The sequence below is a fragment of the Carcharodon carcharias genome, chromosome 23 (assembly GCF_017639515.1).
Source record: "Carcharodon carcharias isolate sCarCar2 chromosome 23, sCarCar2.pri, whole genome shotgun sequence".
Classification (NCBI taxonomy): Eukaryota; Metazoa; Chordata; class Chondrichthyes; order Lamniformes; family Lamnidae; genus Carcharodon; species Carcharodon carcharias.
The window spans coordinates 9264560-9278206 of NC_054489.1; the positions used below are offsets into that span (position 1 = coordinate 9264560).

At 42.4% G+C, this 13647-nt stretch overlaps 1 protein-coding gene across 4 annotated transcripts in view; it reads right to left on the reverse strand.

Moving 5' to 3' along the window:
• Positions 1-13647, reverse strand: part of LOC121269191 (phosphatidylinositol 5-phosphate 4-kinase type-2 beta) — a 98556-nt gene that overhangs the window by 6902 nt on the left and 78007 nt on the right. For all 4 annotated transcript variants that reach the window (XM_041173721.1, XM_041173720.1, XM_041173719.1 and 1 more), the window contains 2 exons: positions 9895-10008; positions 8600-8855 (listed from right to left, as the gene is read on the reverse strand). In XM_041173721.1, coding sequence (XP_041029655.1) covers positions 8600-8855; positions 9895-10008 — 370 coding nt within the window. The remainder of the gene's footprint in view (positions 1-8599; positions 8856-9894; positions 10009-13647) is intronic.

The window sequence follows — 13647 nt, forward strand, 5'->3', positions numbered from 1 at the left end:
TCGTTCCAGACTCCAACTACCCTCTGGGTGAAAAATTTTTTCCTCATCACATTTATTCCTTTTGCCAATTATTTTGAATCTGTGCCCTCTAGTTCTTGATGTTGAGTGGGAACAGTTTCTCATTATTTATTCTGTCCATACCCCTCAGGATCTTGAATAACCTCTATCAAGTCTCCTCTCAGCCTTCTTTTCTCCAAGGAAAACAGTCCCAACCTCTCCAATCTATCCTCATAGCTACAGTTCTTTATCCTTGGAATCATTCTTGTGAATCTCCGCTACACTCTCTCCAATGCCTTCACATCCTTCCTCAAGTATGGTGCCCAGAACTGGACGCAGTACTCCAGATGAGGTGTAACTAGTGTCTTATACAAGTTTAACATGACCTCCTTACTCTTGTACTCAATGCCCCTATTAATAAAGCCTAAGATACTATATGCTTCATTAACTGCTCTGTCAACATGCCCTGCCATCTTCAATCATCTATATACTTATACACCAAGGCTCCTCTGTTCCTGCATCTTCTCTTCCTTTGTTTTATACTGTATAAATATATAAATATACGTTGTTGTTTTGGCACCATATTCTTCCTGGAAGTTTATTCCACAATAAACTCTTAAATGAATAAGGCATTTGTCCTAAAATGACCTTTTACTAATCTAAACCCATGTCCCCTTGTTCTACTCTCCTAATTTAAAACAATATTCAAGGTTTACTTCTTTCACTCCCTTAATAATTTTTATATACTTCTAGAAGATAGCTCCTAATCCACCTGTAAAGCCCAAGTATCTCCATTTTTCCCTCATAACTCAGACCCAACATTAGGGACCAGTCATTGTCCTTGGACATCTACCTTGCTTCTTAACAACATGAACTGGACAGAATTTTTAAGGTATGGTCTGATGTTGGATTATAAATTTTGACCGCTCTCTGCTCTAACTTAAATTCTACTGTTTTAGCTACGCAGGTTGACTTTGAGTTAGGTTTGTTGTTGCTGTTCTGGGTGCTGGATGGATACGTTTAACACGGAGTCTGTTAAGGCACGTCGGACTTTTTTCAGCATCATCCTCATCTATTTCAACACTATTCATGTGATACACATGATGCCTATTTTTCCTTCTTAAACTCATTATTTACTAACCTGCATCAAATTTCATTTCCCATGGTTCTGCCTAAATATATATTTTGTCCATATATATATATATATGTCCATAAATATATATTTTGTTACCTTTTAACCCGTTCACAAATTTTTTTTAATGCTAATTGCAGGGTGTGCCAACATAGTACTCAATTACTACGATCATTGTTCCTACTTTGTCAATTTTTGAGCAGATTGCTGGTGATCCCTGTGGATCATAGGGGAAAGTTTTTGCAATACGGGTCAAGCCACGTTTGCTGTTTGTTTAGGCAAATCAGGAGCGATTCTCACAAATTTTCTGCAGAACAAGATCCCACAAAGAGCAATGTGATGAGTGATCAATTAAACTGTTTTTTTAGGTGGTGTTGGCTGAGGGAGGAAGGTGGCTGTGGCACTGGCGGGCGATCTGCCTGCTCTTGGTTGAATTTTGCTGTTTTGCTTTTATTCGTTCTTGGGATGTGGGCTTCGCTGGCTGGGCCAGCATTTATTGCCCATTCCTAGTTGCCCTTGAGAAGGTGGTGGTGAGCTGCCTTCTTGAACCAGGCTGCCGTCCATGTGGTGTAGGTACACCCACAGTGCTGTTAGGGAGGGAGTTCCAGGGTTTTGACCCAGCCATAGTGAAGGATGAAGCCATGTGGGAACCTTTCACAACCGCCAAAATAGGCAGGTGGGACACAACAAGATGTAGCACTGCCTTAACACTGCACTGGGATGCTGAATTATTTAAAATAAAACATTAGAAAAATCTGAAAAATGGTTATAACTTTTAAAAACAGATACAAGAAAAAGGCCAAAGGTGAAATCTGAAATAAATAAAGAAAATGCTGAAACCAACCACTGCGGTTCTGAAAGAAAAAACAGAAAGATTTCAGATGGCAGTCTTAACAGGAACCGCTCCACCAATCTTATTTAAGACTTTAACCCAAGTTTCACACCTGCTGCGTTAATCTCTCTTGACTTCGCAGGTGCTGATTTGAGTTGCTACGCGCCTCCAGTGTGACAATATTTGAAAAAAAGATCATGGGGAAGATTTTCTGTGCGTCGGGCTGGCCTGGGAACAGCCGGGCAACAGTCCACCGCCTGCGATTTCACGCTGGCTGGCCAATTAACGGCCGGTCGGTATGAATCACGCGCTGAAACGCTCAGTGCCGCTGGGGAGGGTGGGGTTGGGTGAAGAGGAGGGCGAGCGCAGGAGTCAGCGCGTGTGCGCTGAGTGAAAGCTCCCGGAAGGAAGGCTCAAAGCTGCCTCAGGGAGCTGAAGGTTTTTCACATGAAAAATTAAGTTTTAAGGAAAAAAAAAGGGAAAACACGTCCCCTCACATGAGTCTGTCACATGAGCAGGGACATGTTGGAAATGAGGTTTGGAAATTTCGACTTTATTTTTGATTAACATCGGAAACCTCATCCTGCCTGTAAGGTTGGACCAGCCGGGGAAAATTCAGTTCAAATTAATTAATTAATGGGCTTAACAGCCCTCTTAATTGTTGGTGGGCGCGTTGCCGGCTCCCGGGCACGCCTGGGTGATGATGTCAGGACGCTCGCCCGACCTCATCGCGTGCTATTTCTTGCTCGTGTGTGTCGGGCCCGCATCCGCATGCCGAGGTGAAAGTTCAGCCCCATGTATGTTTTTGAAAGTCTGAAGGTCATGAGAAATTTACAGAATCTCCTACCATACAAGGAGCACCCAGTTTCTGAAAAATCAAATTCCGCTCTGCTACCTTCCCACCCCCACCATCCCCTCCACCAGGCAAACCTGGCCCTTCACAGGCAGCAGCAGACTCTAAAATAGGAGATATATTAGACAGCAGCAATTCTCAGGCCTCCAGCACCAAGCATCAAACAAATTTTGCCACTGTCTTTGACCTGATATCCCATAGTGACTGCTGATGTTATAGTACAGGAGAAAAGACCAAGATAAACAGTATTTTCCATTAGCTCTGACAGTGCACCTCATTTTGCTTGCCAAATGCAACAAACTCATAAAAGTCAATGAAAACAAATGTACAGCTGGAAGCAATAAACCTCAATTAACACTTACACCACACACTGCTAAGCTGTGATACCACAAACGTGTAAAATGCTAAATAGCCAAAGCTAGGATGAGGTGCGCTGTTCAGAGCCACCTCATTCTTAATCAGATCCCAGCTCACAAAAATTAACAAATTGCATTTAGATTCCGCTTTTAACACAGTTAAATTTCCCAAGGCACTTCACAGGGGCATTATCAAACCGAGCAAGATATGGTGATATGAGGACAGGTAACCAAAAGCTTGGGCAAACAGGGAGGTTTTAAAAGACACCTTAAAGGAGGACAGAGGTGAAGAGAGGCGGAGAGGTTTGGGGAAGGAATTCCAGGGCTTTAGGATATATTTAAAACCGAGCAGCTGAGACATTTTAAGACCGACGTAAATGCAGATGTGGAGTCAAAGTGATAGAATGCTTTTGTATAATTCCTTCGAAATAAACAAGAGAAAGGGCAAAAAAAAGACAAGGCAATTCAGCTACTTTTATACTGAATGAAACCAGTGCTAGTTCCACCTGTTTCCAACACTCAAAAACTATGCACAGCCAAGAATTAAATGTGCCACACTTGTTAGCGCTGGCTGTCAGGAAGACTCAGTAAAAGGCTGGCCTTAACACTTGCTGGTCCAGGTGAATTTAGTCACTTTATTTTGGAACTGTGCCGAATCTAGGCAATTGGAAGTCAGCACTAACATGGCATTTCTTTCAACATAAGATCTGGATCCATGGAACATCAATTTAAAACAGATAAATATAAGAAAGTCACTAATATCCAATAAGGATTTCAGGAAAACTTCACTTAGAGTGAAGCCCCTGAGGAGGTGGGTTGGCATCAGTAGGGCACGGGGAGTGGGGCTGAGGGAATGTGAAGGATGAGGACTCGAGGACCTATTATTAACAAAACAATAGGGTCTAAGTACAAGAGCACCGAGGCAGGCCTTTCAACCAGGCCCCAACCCCCGGCACCAAACATTTTTCAGGGTTAGAGGGCCCGACTCCAGCGCATACCCACCCCTCCCAAACAAAATTCGTACCTTTCAAGGCACTTCCTGAGGTGGGCGTGGCAAGCCGGAAAATTACCCAACTCCCATCACCCACCTCTAACATAAAAATCCAGCCCATGGTATCCAGTCCAAGTTAGTGTTTCTAGGGTTGGGATTAAGGCACACATAGAGGGAGCACCACTTTGCATTAGACTTTCCTGTCATTCGTTCGTTCGTTGAATATGAACATCCCTGGCCAGGCCAGCATTTATTGCCTATCTCTAACTGTCCTTGAAGGCAGAGAGGAACTGCCTCTTAACCTGTTGCAGTCTGCATGGTGTAGATACACCCACAGTGCTCTGCTATATAGGAATGCAGGAGCCTCAGCCTTTGCAATTGTCCAATAGGTTTGAGGTTCTCTCAGCTTGTTTGGATGAGAGTGGGGGCTGGAGGGTAGATGAGCAAACTGACCATGGCACCACGATATAGCAAACCATTCAAGTGGGAAGGGCAAAAGAGAGTGTGGTGATAGTAGGGGACATTATAGTGAGGGCGATTGATACTGTTCTCTGCAGCAAAAGATTAAAGTCCAGATGGCTGCATTGTGTGCCCAGTGCCTGGGTTTGGGACAGTGTGCCCAGTGCCAGGGCTGCAGAGGAGCTTGCAGTGGGAGGGGAATGATCCAGTTGTCATGGTCCATGTAGGTACCAATGACATAGGTAGAACTAGGAAAGAGGTTCTGAGGAGCTAGGCACTAAACTAGAAAGCAGAACCTCAAAGGTATAGGATTATTACCTGAGTCACATGCAAATTGGCATAGGGTACATAAAATTAGAGAGATGACTACATGGTTCAAAGACTGGTATGGGAGAAGTGGGTTCCAGTTGATGGGGTACTGGCACCAGTACTGGGGAAAGTGGGGGCTGTACTGTTGGGATGGTCTGTGCCTGAACCATGCTAGAGCCGGTGTTATAGCAAGCCACATAACTGGGGAAGTAGAGAGGATTTTAAACTAAATAGTGGGGCCAAGGAACCAAATTTGGGAAGATGTGCTAAATCAAAGAGTAGAGAAAAGACAAGAGAAAAAGGTATTAATGTAGGAAATGATATACAGACCATGACAGGAGGGGACAGAGAGTGCAGGGAGAACAAACCTAAGAGTAAATCAGCAGATAAGGCTAGAGGTTACAAGAATAATAAAAGGACAAAACCAAAGGCTCTGTATCTGAATGCACATAGCATTCAAAACAAAGCAAATTAACTGAGTGTGCATATAAAAGTACGATCTGATAGCCAGTTCAGAAGCATGACTGCAGGATGACATAGATTGGGACTTGAATATTGAAGGGTATGTGACATTTAGGAAGGACACAAGTCTAGGAAAAGGTGCAGGAGTGGCTCAGTTAATTAATGATGGTGTCAGCAGATTAGAGAGGGATGACCTAAGTTCAGGAAACCAGGATGTAGAAATAGTTTGGGTAGAGATGAGAAATGATAAAGGCAAGAAGTCACTTGCGTGTGGTATACAGGCCCCCTAACAGCAACCATACAGTAGGGCAGGGTATAAAAGGAGAAATAATGGGAGCTTGTCAGAACAGTACAGCGATAATCATGGGGGATTTTAATCTGCATAGGGGCTGGGAAAATTAGATGGACAAAGGAAGCCTCGATGAGGAATGCATAGAATGTTTTCGGGTTAGTTTCTCAGAACGTTCTGGCACTAACCAGAGAGTAGGCTATACTAGACCTGATATGGTGCGATGAGATAGGATTAATTAATGACCTCATAGTGTAGGTGCCCCGAGGTAGCAGAGATCATATGACTGAATTTTACATTCAGCTTGAGGGAGGGAAGAGTGGGTCCAAGAGTAGTATTTAAACTTCAATAAGGGCAATTATGAGGCCATGAAAGCAGAGCTGGCTAAAGTGAACTGGCAAATTAGGTTAAGGGGTAGGTCAATAGAGATGCTGAGGCAGACATTTAAAGGGACATTTCAGAATGCACAGAATAGATACATTCAAACGAGAAAGAAAAATTCCAAGGGAAGGACCCACCATCTGTAGTTAACTAAAAAAAAATTAAAGATGGTGTCAAACTTAAAGAAAAAGCATATAATTGCTAAAGATGGATGGCAGGTCAGAAGATCGGACAGAATATTAAAAAAAACAGCAAAGAAATGTCCAAAAAATTGATAAGAAAGGAAAAATTAAAGTATGAAAGAAAGCTACCTAGAAATATAGAGACAAATAATCAGGGTTTCCATGGATATTTAAAAAGAAAAGAGCTAACATAGTGAGCATTGGTCCTATAGAAAGTGAGTCTGGGGAATTAATAATAGAAACTAAGGAGATGGCAGATGAATTGAACAGGTATTTTGCATTGGTCTTCACTATAGAGGATACAAGTAACGTCCCAGAAATAGCTGCAAATCAGGAAATGGAAGGGAGGAAGGAAATCGGGGTAAATTACAATCACCAGGGAAGTGGTACTAAGAAAATTGTTGGAGCTGCGGGCTGACGAGTCCTTGGGTCCTGATGGACTTCATCCTAGGGTCTTAAAAGAAGTGGCTAGTGAGATAGTTGGTGCGTTGATTTTACTTTTCCAAAATTCTCTAGATTCAGCGAAGGTTCCATTAGATTGGAAAATAGCAAATGTAACTCAAGAAAAGAGGTAGTTAGAAAGCAGGAAACTACAGGGCAGTTAGTTTAACATGTGTCATAGGGAAAATGTTGGAAGCTATTATTAAAAGGCGTTGTAGCAGGGGCACTTGGGAAAATTCAGGGTAATCAGGCAGAGTCAACATGGTTTTGAGAAGGGCAAATCATTTAACTAATTTAATGGAGTTCTTTGAAAAAAATAACACATACTGTGGCTAACAGGGAACCAGTGGATGCACTGTATTTAGATTTCCAAAAGGCATGTGATAAGGTGCCACATCAAAGGTAATTGCAAAAAATAAAAGCTTTTGATGTAGGGGGTAACATATTGGCATGGATAGAAGATTGGCCAGCTAAAAGGAAACAGAAGATAGGCATAAATGAGTCCTTTTCCGGTGGGAAAGATGTAACTAGTGGTGTGCCACAGGGATCAGTGCTGGGTCCTCAACTTTTTACATTTTATATAAATGATTTGGACGAAGGGATTGAAGGTATGGTTGCTAAATTTGCTGATGACACAAAGATAGTAAGAGATGAAGAGGACACAAAGAGGCTACAAAGGGATGTTAGCTGAGTGGGCAAAGACCAGGCAAATGGAGTATAATGTGGCAAGGTGTGAAATTGTCCATTTTGGCAGGAGAAATAAAAAAGCATATTATCTGGCAGAGGGGCCCAGGGCATGAATCACAAAATGGCTAGCGTGCAGATACGGTAATTAATTAGTAAAGCTAATAGGATGTTATCATTTATTGCGAGGGGAATTGAATACAAAAGTAGCGAGGTTGTTCTTCAGCTATACAGGACATTGGTGAGACCACATCTGGAATACTGTACACAGTACTGGTCTCCTTATTTAAAGAAGGAAGCAAAATGCGTTGGAAGCGGTTCAGAGATGGTTTACTAAACTAATACCGGGGAGTCTGGGTTGTCTTATGAGGAAAGGCTGGACTTGTATCCACTGGAGTTTAGAAGAGTAAGAAGCGACTTGATTGAAACATATAAGATCCTGAGGGGTCTTGACAGGGTACTTGTGGAGAGGATGTTTCCTCTTGCAGAATCTAGTACTACAAGTCATTGTTTAAAAATGAGGGATCACCCATTTAGGACAGATGAGGAGAATTTTTTTCTCTCAGCGGGTTGAGTGTCTTTGGAACTCTCTTCCCCACAAGGCGGTGGAAGCAGAGTCTTTGAATATTTTCAAGGCAGAGGCAGATAGGTTTTTGATAAGCAAGGGAGTGAAAGATTATCAGGGGTAGGTGGAAACGTGGAGTTGAGGTTACAATCAGGTCAGCCAGGATTTAATTGAATGGCAGAGCAGCTCGAAGGGCCAAGGGGCCCAATGCCACCCTTAATTCCTATGTTTGTATGTTCGTTACCTGATCTGTGAATGCTTAGGGCTAATGAGAAACACCAAAGAGAATTACTTCATTCCCAGTGATGAACTTCTTTGACAAATGCTTTTAGATGTTTCACTATCTTACAAAAAAAACATGTAAAATACTGGACTATGATTTGAAAATTAAGTAATTATTTCCCCAGTAATAATTTCCTTTTTGATAATACAAACAAAGAAGAGCAGGGGAATTTTTTTTTTCTTTTTTTAAAGTATTTCTTGGGATGTAGGCAACACTGGCAAAGTTTTATTAGTTGCCTTGAAATAGTGGAAGTGGGTCTTTCCCAATCAGCATTGCAGCCCATGTGCTAATGGTGCTCCCATAACGGTGTTAGGTATCAAAAAATATTTCAACTGAAAGTATTTTATTTATAAAAAATTGTAACTTTAGAACAATCGGCTTACTGTCATGGCTCTTTATAGCATATACATCAACTGTTGGATCAAATTCTCCTGGTCCAAAGATTCGTGGGAAATTCAACATGTTTCCAGGACTGTCTGGTGGGGTTCCATATGAACCAACCGGATGGCCCATTCCATCATTTTCACAATCTTCTTCGTCGCCTTTCTCCTCCACTTCCATCTCTTCTTGTTCGGCACGATCCACATCATGGATGCCAACCAACAGACTGTAATCCATGATCTTCAGCTGTGCTAAAAACTATTCAAAGAAATGAATGAAGCAAAGTTAAGTGGTTTAAGTACCTGCTCAAAGCATCATTGTGGCAATAGGATGTGACTGCTGATAGGTTCAGTTATCTCTGGGAGTTTATCTTTGTTAATCCATCAAATTACAAAAAAAAAATCAACATCGCACTTCAACTCTGCTGTATTTTCTGATGAACACCTAATATGGTGCCTTGTTGCAAAACAGACTCATTGTAGTGCACAGACATTGCATGGTATACTTATTAGCTGCCTTTATTTAACATGATATTGTGCCATTCATGCTAAGGCCCTATAACGGGTCAGTGCAGCTGGCTTCAACTTGAAAGCAAACTTGCTGGGACGCTCCAAGGCTCATGTCTGGAAGACCTAAAGAGTCTGTTGACCTCGTTGGATACTGACAAGTTTTTCTTTGGGTTGTAACCACCTGTGCAAGGCCCATGTGACAGGAGCTGGCTTCACCAACATGGACCAAAGTACAACATAAAAACAACCATTGGTGCACATTTTGTTCCAGTTACATTAATGCTGTTTGCAGAGACAGGACCATTGTGGCAAACTTGGAGCGTTCAGATCAAGGCTGCAGTGCCTTTGCAGTGTGACAGTTTGTGGCTTGCGTGTATCTAGTAAAGCTGATACATCCCAAACTATGCATTAGTATTGGATCAATATGACTGTCAAAGTCAGAGCTTCTGGTCAGGAACATAGGCAAGTGGGAACAAGAGGAAATCATTCAGCCCCAGAATTCCATTTTGCCATTCAATTAGATCACAGCTGATCTGAATGTTAACTCTATCTACCTGCCTTGGAGGAAAGGAGAAATTGTTGAATATAGCATTGGCTAAGTGACACAATTTCTGAGATTCAAAAATCCCAAATTGGAATCAAGTACTCAACATGCACAAGAGGCAAACGAGTTGCCTGGTGTCAGGTCACCATATGACCAAACATACATCCTAAATGAAACAGTTTGCATGAACTATATTTTCTCAGTGGTCTCAGTTTCTGCAAAGTAAATTGTAATGATAACTGACCTCAACATCACGCTTGAGTTTGTCCAAAAACATCTTTTTGTTTTCATCTCCAATTTGAATTCTCTGTCCTTCATTTAGGAAATCATTGTCCTTCAGTGTTGGTAATTCCTTGGCCTGTAGCAAAGCAAAGCAGAGATCACATCAAATACAAAGCGCTTTACAAAGTAGACTACACAGGGATCAATTCTATTTTAAAAAAGATCTTGTTTGTGGTATGTAGACAACATGGCAAAGTTACCTTTACTGACCCTCAATAGTTGCCTTGAGTATTGGCACATCCTTTAATTAAATTGTTTTTCCAAATGCAAGGCTTGCTATGCCACTTCAGAAGTCAACCATCCAGTTGGGTTTAGGTCAACATAACCCAACTAGTTCTCTAATGTCCTTCAATGAAGGGAATCTACTCTCCTACCCATATGTAGACTACAATGTGTAGGGGTGGCAACTTCCCCTTTGCTGAAGGGCATTAGAGAACAAGTTAGGTTTTTAGCAAAATCTAGCAGTTTACTGCTTTAAGTTCTTTATGCACACATTCTGAAGCCTGTGGCATCTGAAATATGACAGATGTGCGCTAGATAAAGATTACAACAACTTGCATTTTTATACAGTGCCTTTAACGTCATAAAATGTTCCAAGGGAACTTCACAGGAGCTATCAAAAGGTGACACCAAACCACATAATGAGATATTAGGACAGGTGACCAAAAGCTTGGTCAAAGACGTAAATTTTAGGGAATGTCGTAAAGGAAAGACAGGTAGAGAGATCAAGAGGTTCAGGGAGGAAATTCCATAGTTTAGGGCACAGGTGGCTTAAAGCATAATCATCAATGGTGGAGCGATTAATATCAGGGATGTACAAATTACATGACCTAATATAGGGTATCTATCTGAAGAAAAAATATTTGTTATCGTGTAGACTGGGAATGGTGAAAATGTTTTCCAAATCTCCATAGTTGTGATGAATCCATCATTCCTGAGTTCACTTATTTTAGCAAAACAACGTAGGCATGCTTAGGTTTTAGTGTTCTCTAGGTAGCCATGAGTATATCTTTGGAGTTTCAATCCAAAAGCTTCAATATTACAGTGATGCTTTAACTGTGCCTTAACAATGGAAGTAACCACTATAGACATCAGTAGTATGGCCACATGCTCAATAGGAAAATGCAATGCATATAACCAATGTTTTATATCACATCAATCACATAGGAAATGACAGTAGAAATCTGAGTTGCTTACGCCCAGACACAGTTACACAGGCGCCAATTCAAGTACCTTGATCAAATGGCTATGCTTTATGTGCAAATTTAGGTTGTGAGCATTAGTTGGCAATTGACCACGAGACACATGCTATGACCATGTAAGGAAGGGTAAAAATGACTCCCCTATTATACCACTCCAGGTCTGACCACTAATGGGTCTTTTTGTGAATTTAGAGAGGATGTGCTTTGCCAATACTGCAGGAGTCCACTATGTACACTTTCAGATTATAAAGAAATTAGTCAGACAGGTTTTCTGAATTTAAACAAAAAGAAAAATAAATTTATTGAAACTACTTCCCAAATTAAACAATCTAGGTAAATCACAACCACCATTCATATGTCACACACATTCCTTGGGCCCACACACATACTAGTACAGGTGGTAAGATAAGAAGATAGGCTTAAGGGTTTTTTTTAAACAGTTCGTGAAGAAGATAAAATAAAAGGGGTACAGGATTAGCTGTTCTTTAGCTGGTCCCGATGTGGTGATTCAACATTGCGGTTGTTTTGTTCAGTTCAGTTTCTGGCCAATGGTAACCCCAGGATGTTGATAGTGGGGGATTTAGTGATGGTAATGCCATTGAATATCAAGGGGCGAGGGTTGGATTCTCTCTTGCTGGAGATGGTCATTGCCTGATATTGTGTGGCGCAAATGTTACTTGCAACTTGGCAGCCCAAGCCTGGATATTGTTTCATTACAAGCCTACCGACTCCCACAGCTACCTCGACTACAGCTCCTCACACCCCGCTTCCTGTAAGGACTCCATCCCATTCTCTCAGGTCCTTCGCCTCCGTCGCATCTGTTCTGATGATGCCACTTTCCAAAATAGTTCCTCTGACATGTCTTCCTTCTTCCTTAACCGAGGTTTTCCACCCACGGTTTTTGACAGGGCCCTCAACCATGTCTGGCCCATCTCCTGCGCATCCGCCCTCACACCTTCCTCTCCCTCCTATAACCATGATAGGGTTCCCCTTGTCCTCACTTACCAACCCACCAGCATTCACAGGATCATCCTCCGCCATTTCTGCCAACTCCAGCATGATGCCACTACCAAACACATCTTCCCTTCACACCCCCGGCAGTTTTCCGCAGCGATCGTTCCCTCCGGGATACCCTGGTCCACTCCTCCATCACCCCCTGCACCTCAATCCCCTCCCACGGCACATTCCCATGCAACCGCAGAAGGTGTTACACCTGCCCTTTTACTTCCCTCCTCCTCACTGTCCAAGGGCCGAAATACTCCTTTCAAGTGATGCAGCATTTCACTTGCACTTCCCTCAATTTAGTCTACTGCATTCGCTGCTCCCAATGCAGTCTCCTCTACATTGTAGAGAGCAAACGCAGACTGGGTGACCGCTTTGCGGAACACCTTCAGTCTGTCCGCAAGCATGACCCAGACCTCCCTGTCACTTGCCATTTTAACACTCCACCCTGCTCTCATGCCCACATGTCCGTCCTTGGCTTGCTGCAGTGTTCCAGTGAAGCTCAACGCAAACTGGAGGAACAGCACCTCATCTTCCGACTAGGCAATTTACAGTCTTCTGGACTTAATATTGAGTTCAACAATTTCAGATCATGAACTCTCTCCTCCATTCCCACCCCCTTTCCGATCCCCCCTTTTCCAATAATTTATCTTTCTTTTTTACACTATTTTTTTTTCTTTTCCCTCCTATTTTTAAAATTATTTCGATCTTTTGTTTCATCTCCACCTTTTAGCCTATTTCGATCCCTTCCCCCCACTCCACCTGCACTAGGGCCATCTGCCACTAGCTTGCTTTCCTTAATGTCCTCATTAGCACATCCTTTAGATAATATCATCAACGTCAACACCCCTTTGTCCTTTAGTCTATGACATCTTTGGCAGTCTCTTCTTGACCTCCACCTATCACTGGCCCTCTATCGAGCTCTCCTGTCCCACCCCCTTCTACCAGCTTACATTTCATCTCATTTCTATATGTCTTAGTTCTGATGAAGGGTAATACGGACTCAAAACGTCAACTGTATCCCTCTCCGCAGATGCTATCAGACCTGCTGAGTTTTTCCAGGTATTTTTGTTTTTGTTCTGGATATTGTCCATGTCTTGCTGCATTTGGATATGGACTGCTTCAGTATCTGAGGAGTTGCGAATGGTGCTGAACATTGTGCAATCATCAGCAAAAATCCCCACTTCTGACCTTATGATGGAAGAAAGGTCATTGATGAAGCAACTGAAGATGGTTGAGCCAAGGATACTATCTTGAGGAACTCTTGTAGTGATGTCCTGGAGCTGAGATTACTGACCTCCAACAACCACAACCATCTTGCTTTGTGCTAGGTATGACTCCAACCAGTGGAGAGTTTTTCCCCTGATTACCATTGACTTCAGTTTTGCTTGGGCTTCTTGATGCCGCACTCTTGTCAAATGCAGCCTTGATGACAAGGGCAGTCACTCTCACCTCGCCTCAGGAGTCTAGCTGCTTTGTTCATGTTTGAACCGAGGCTGTAATGAGGTCAG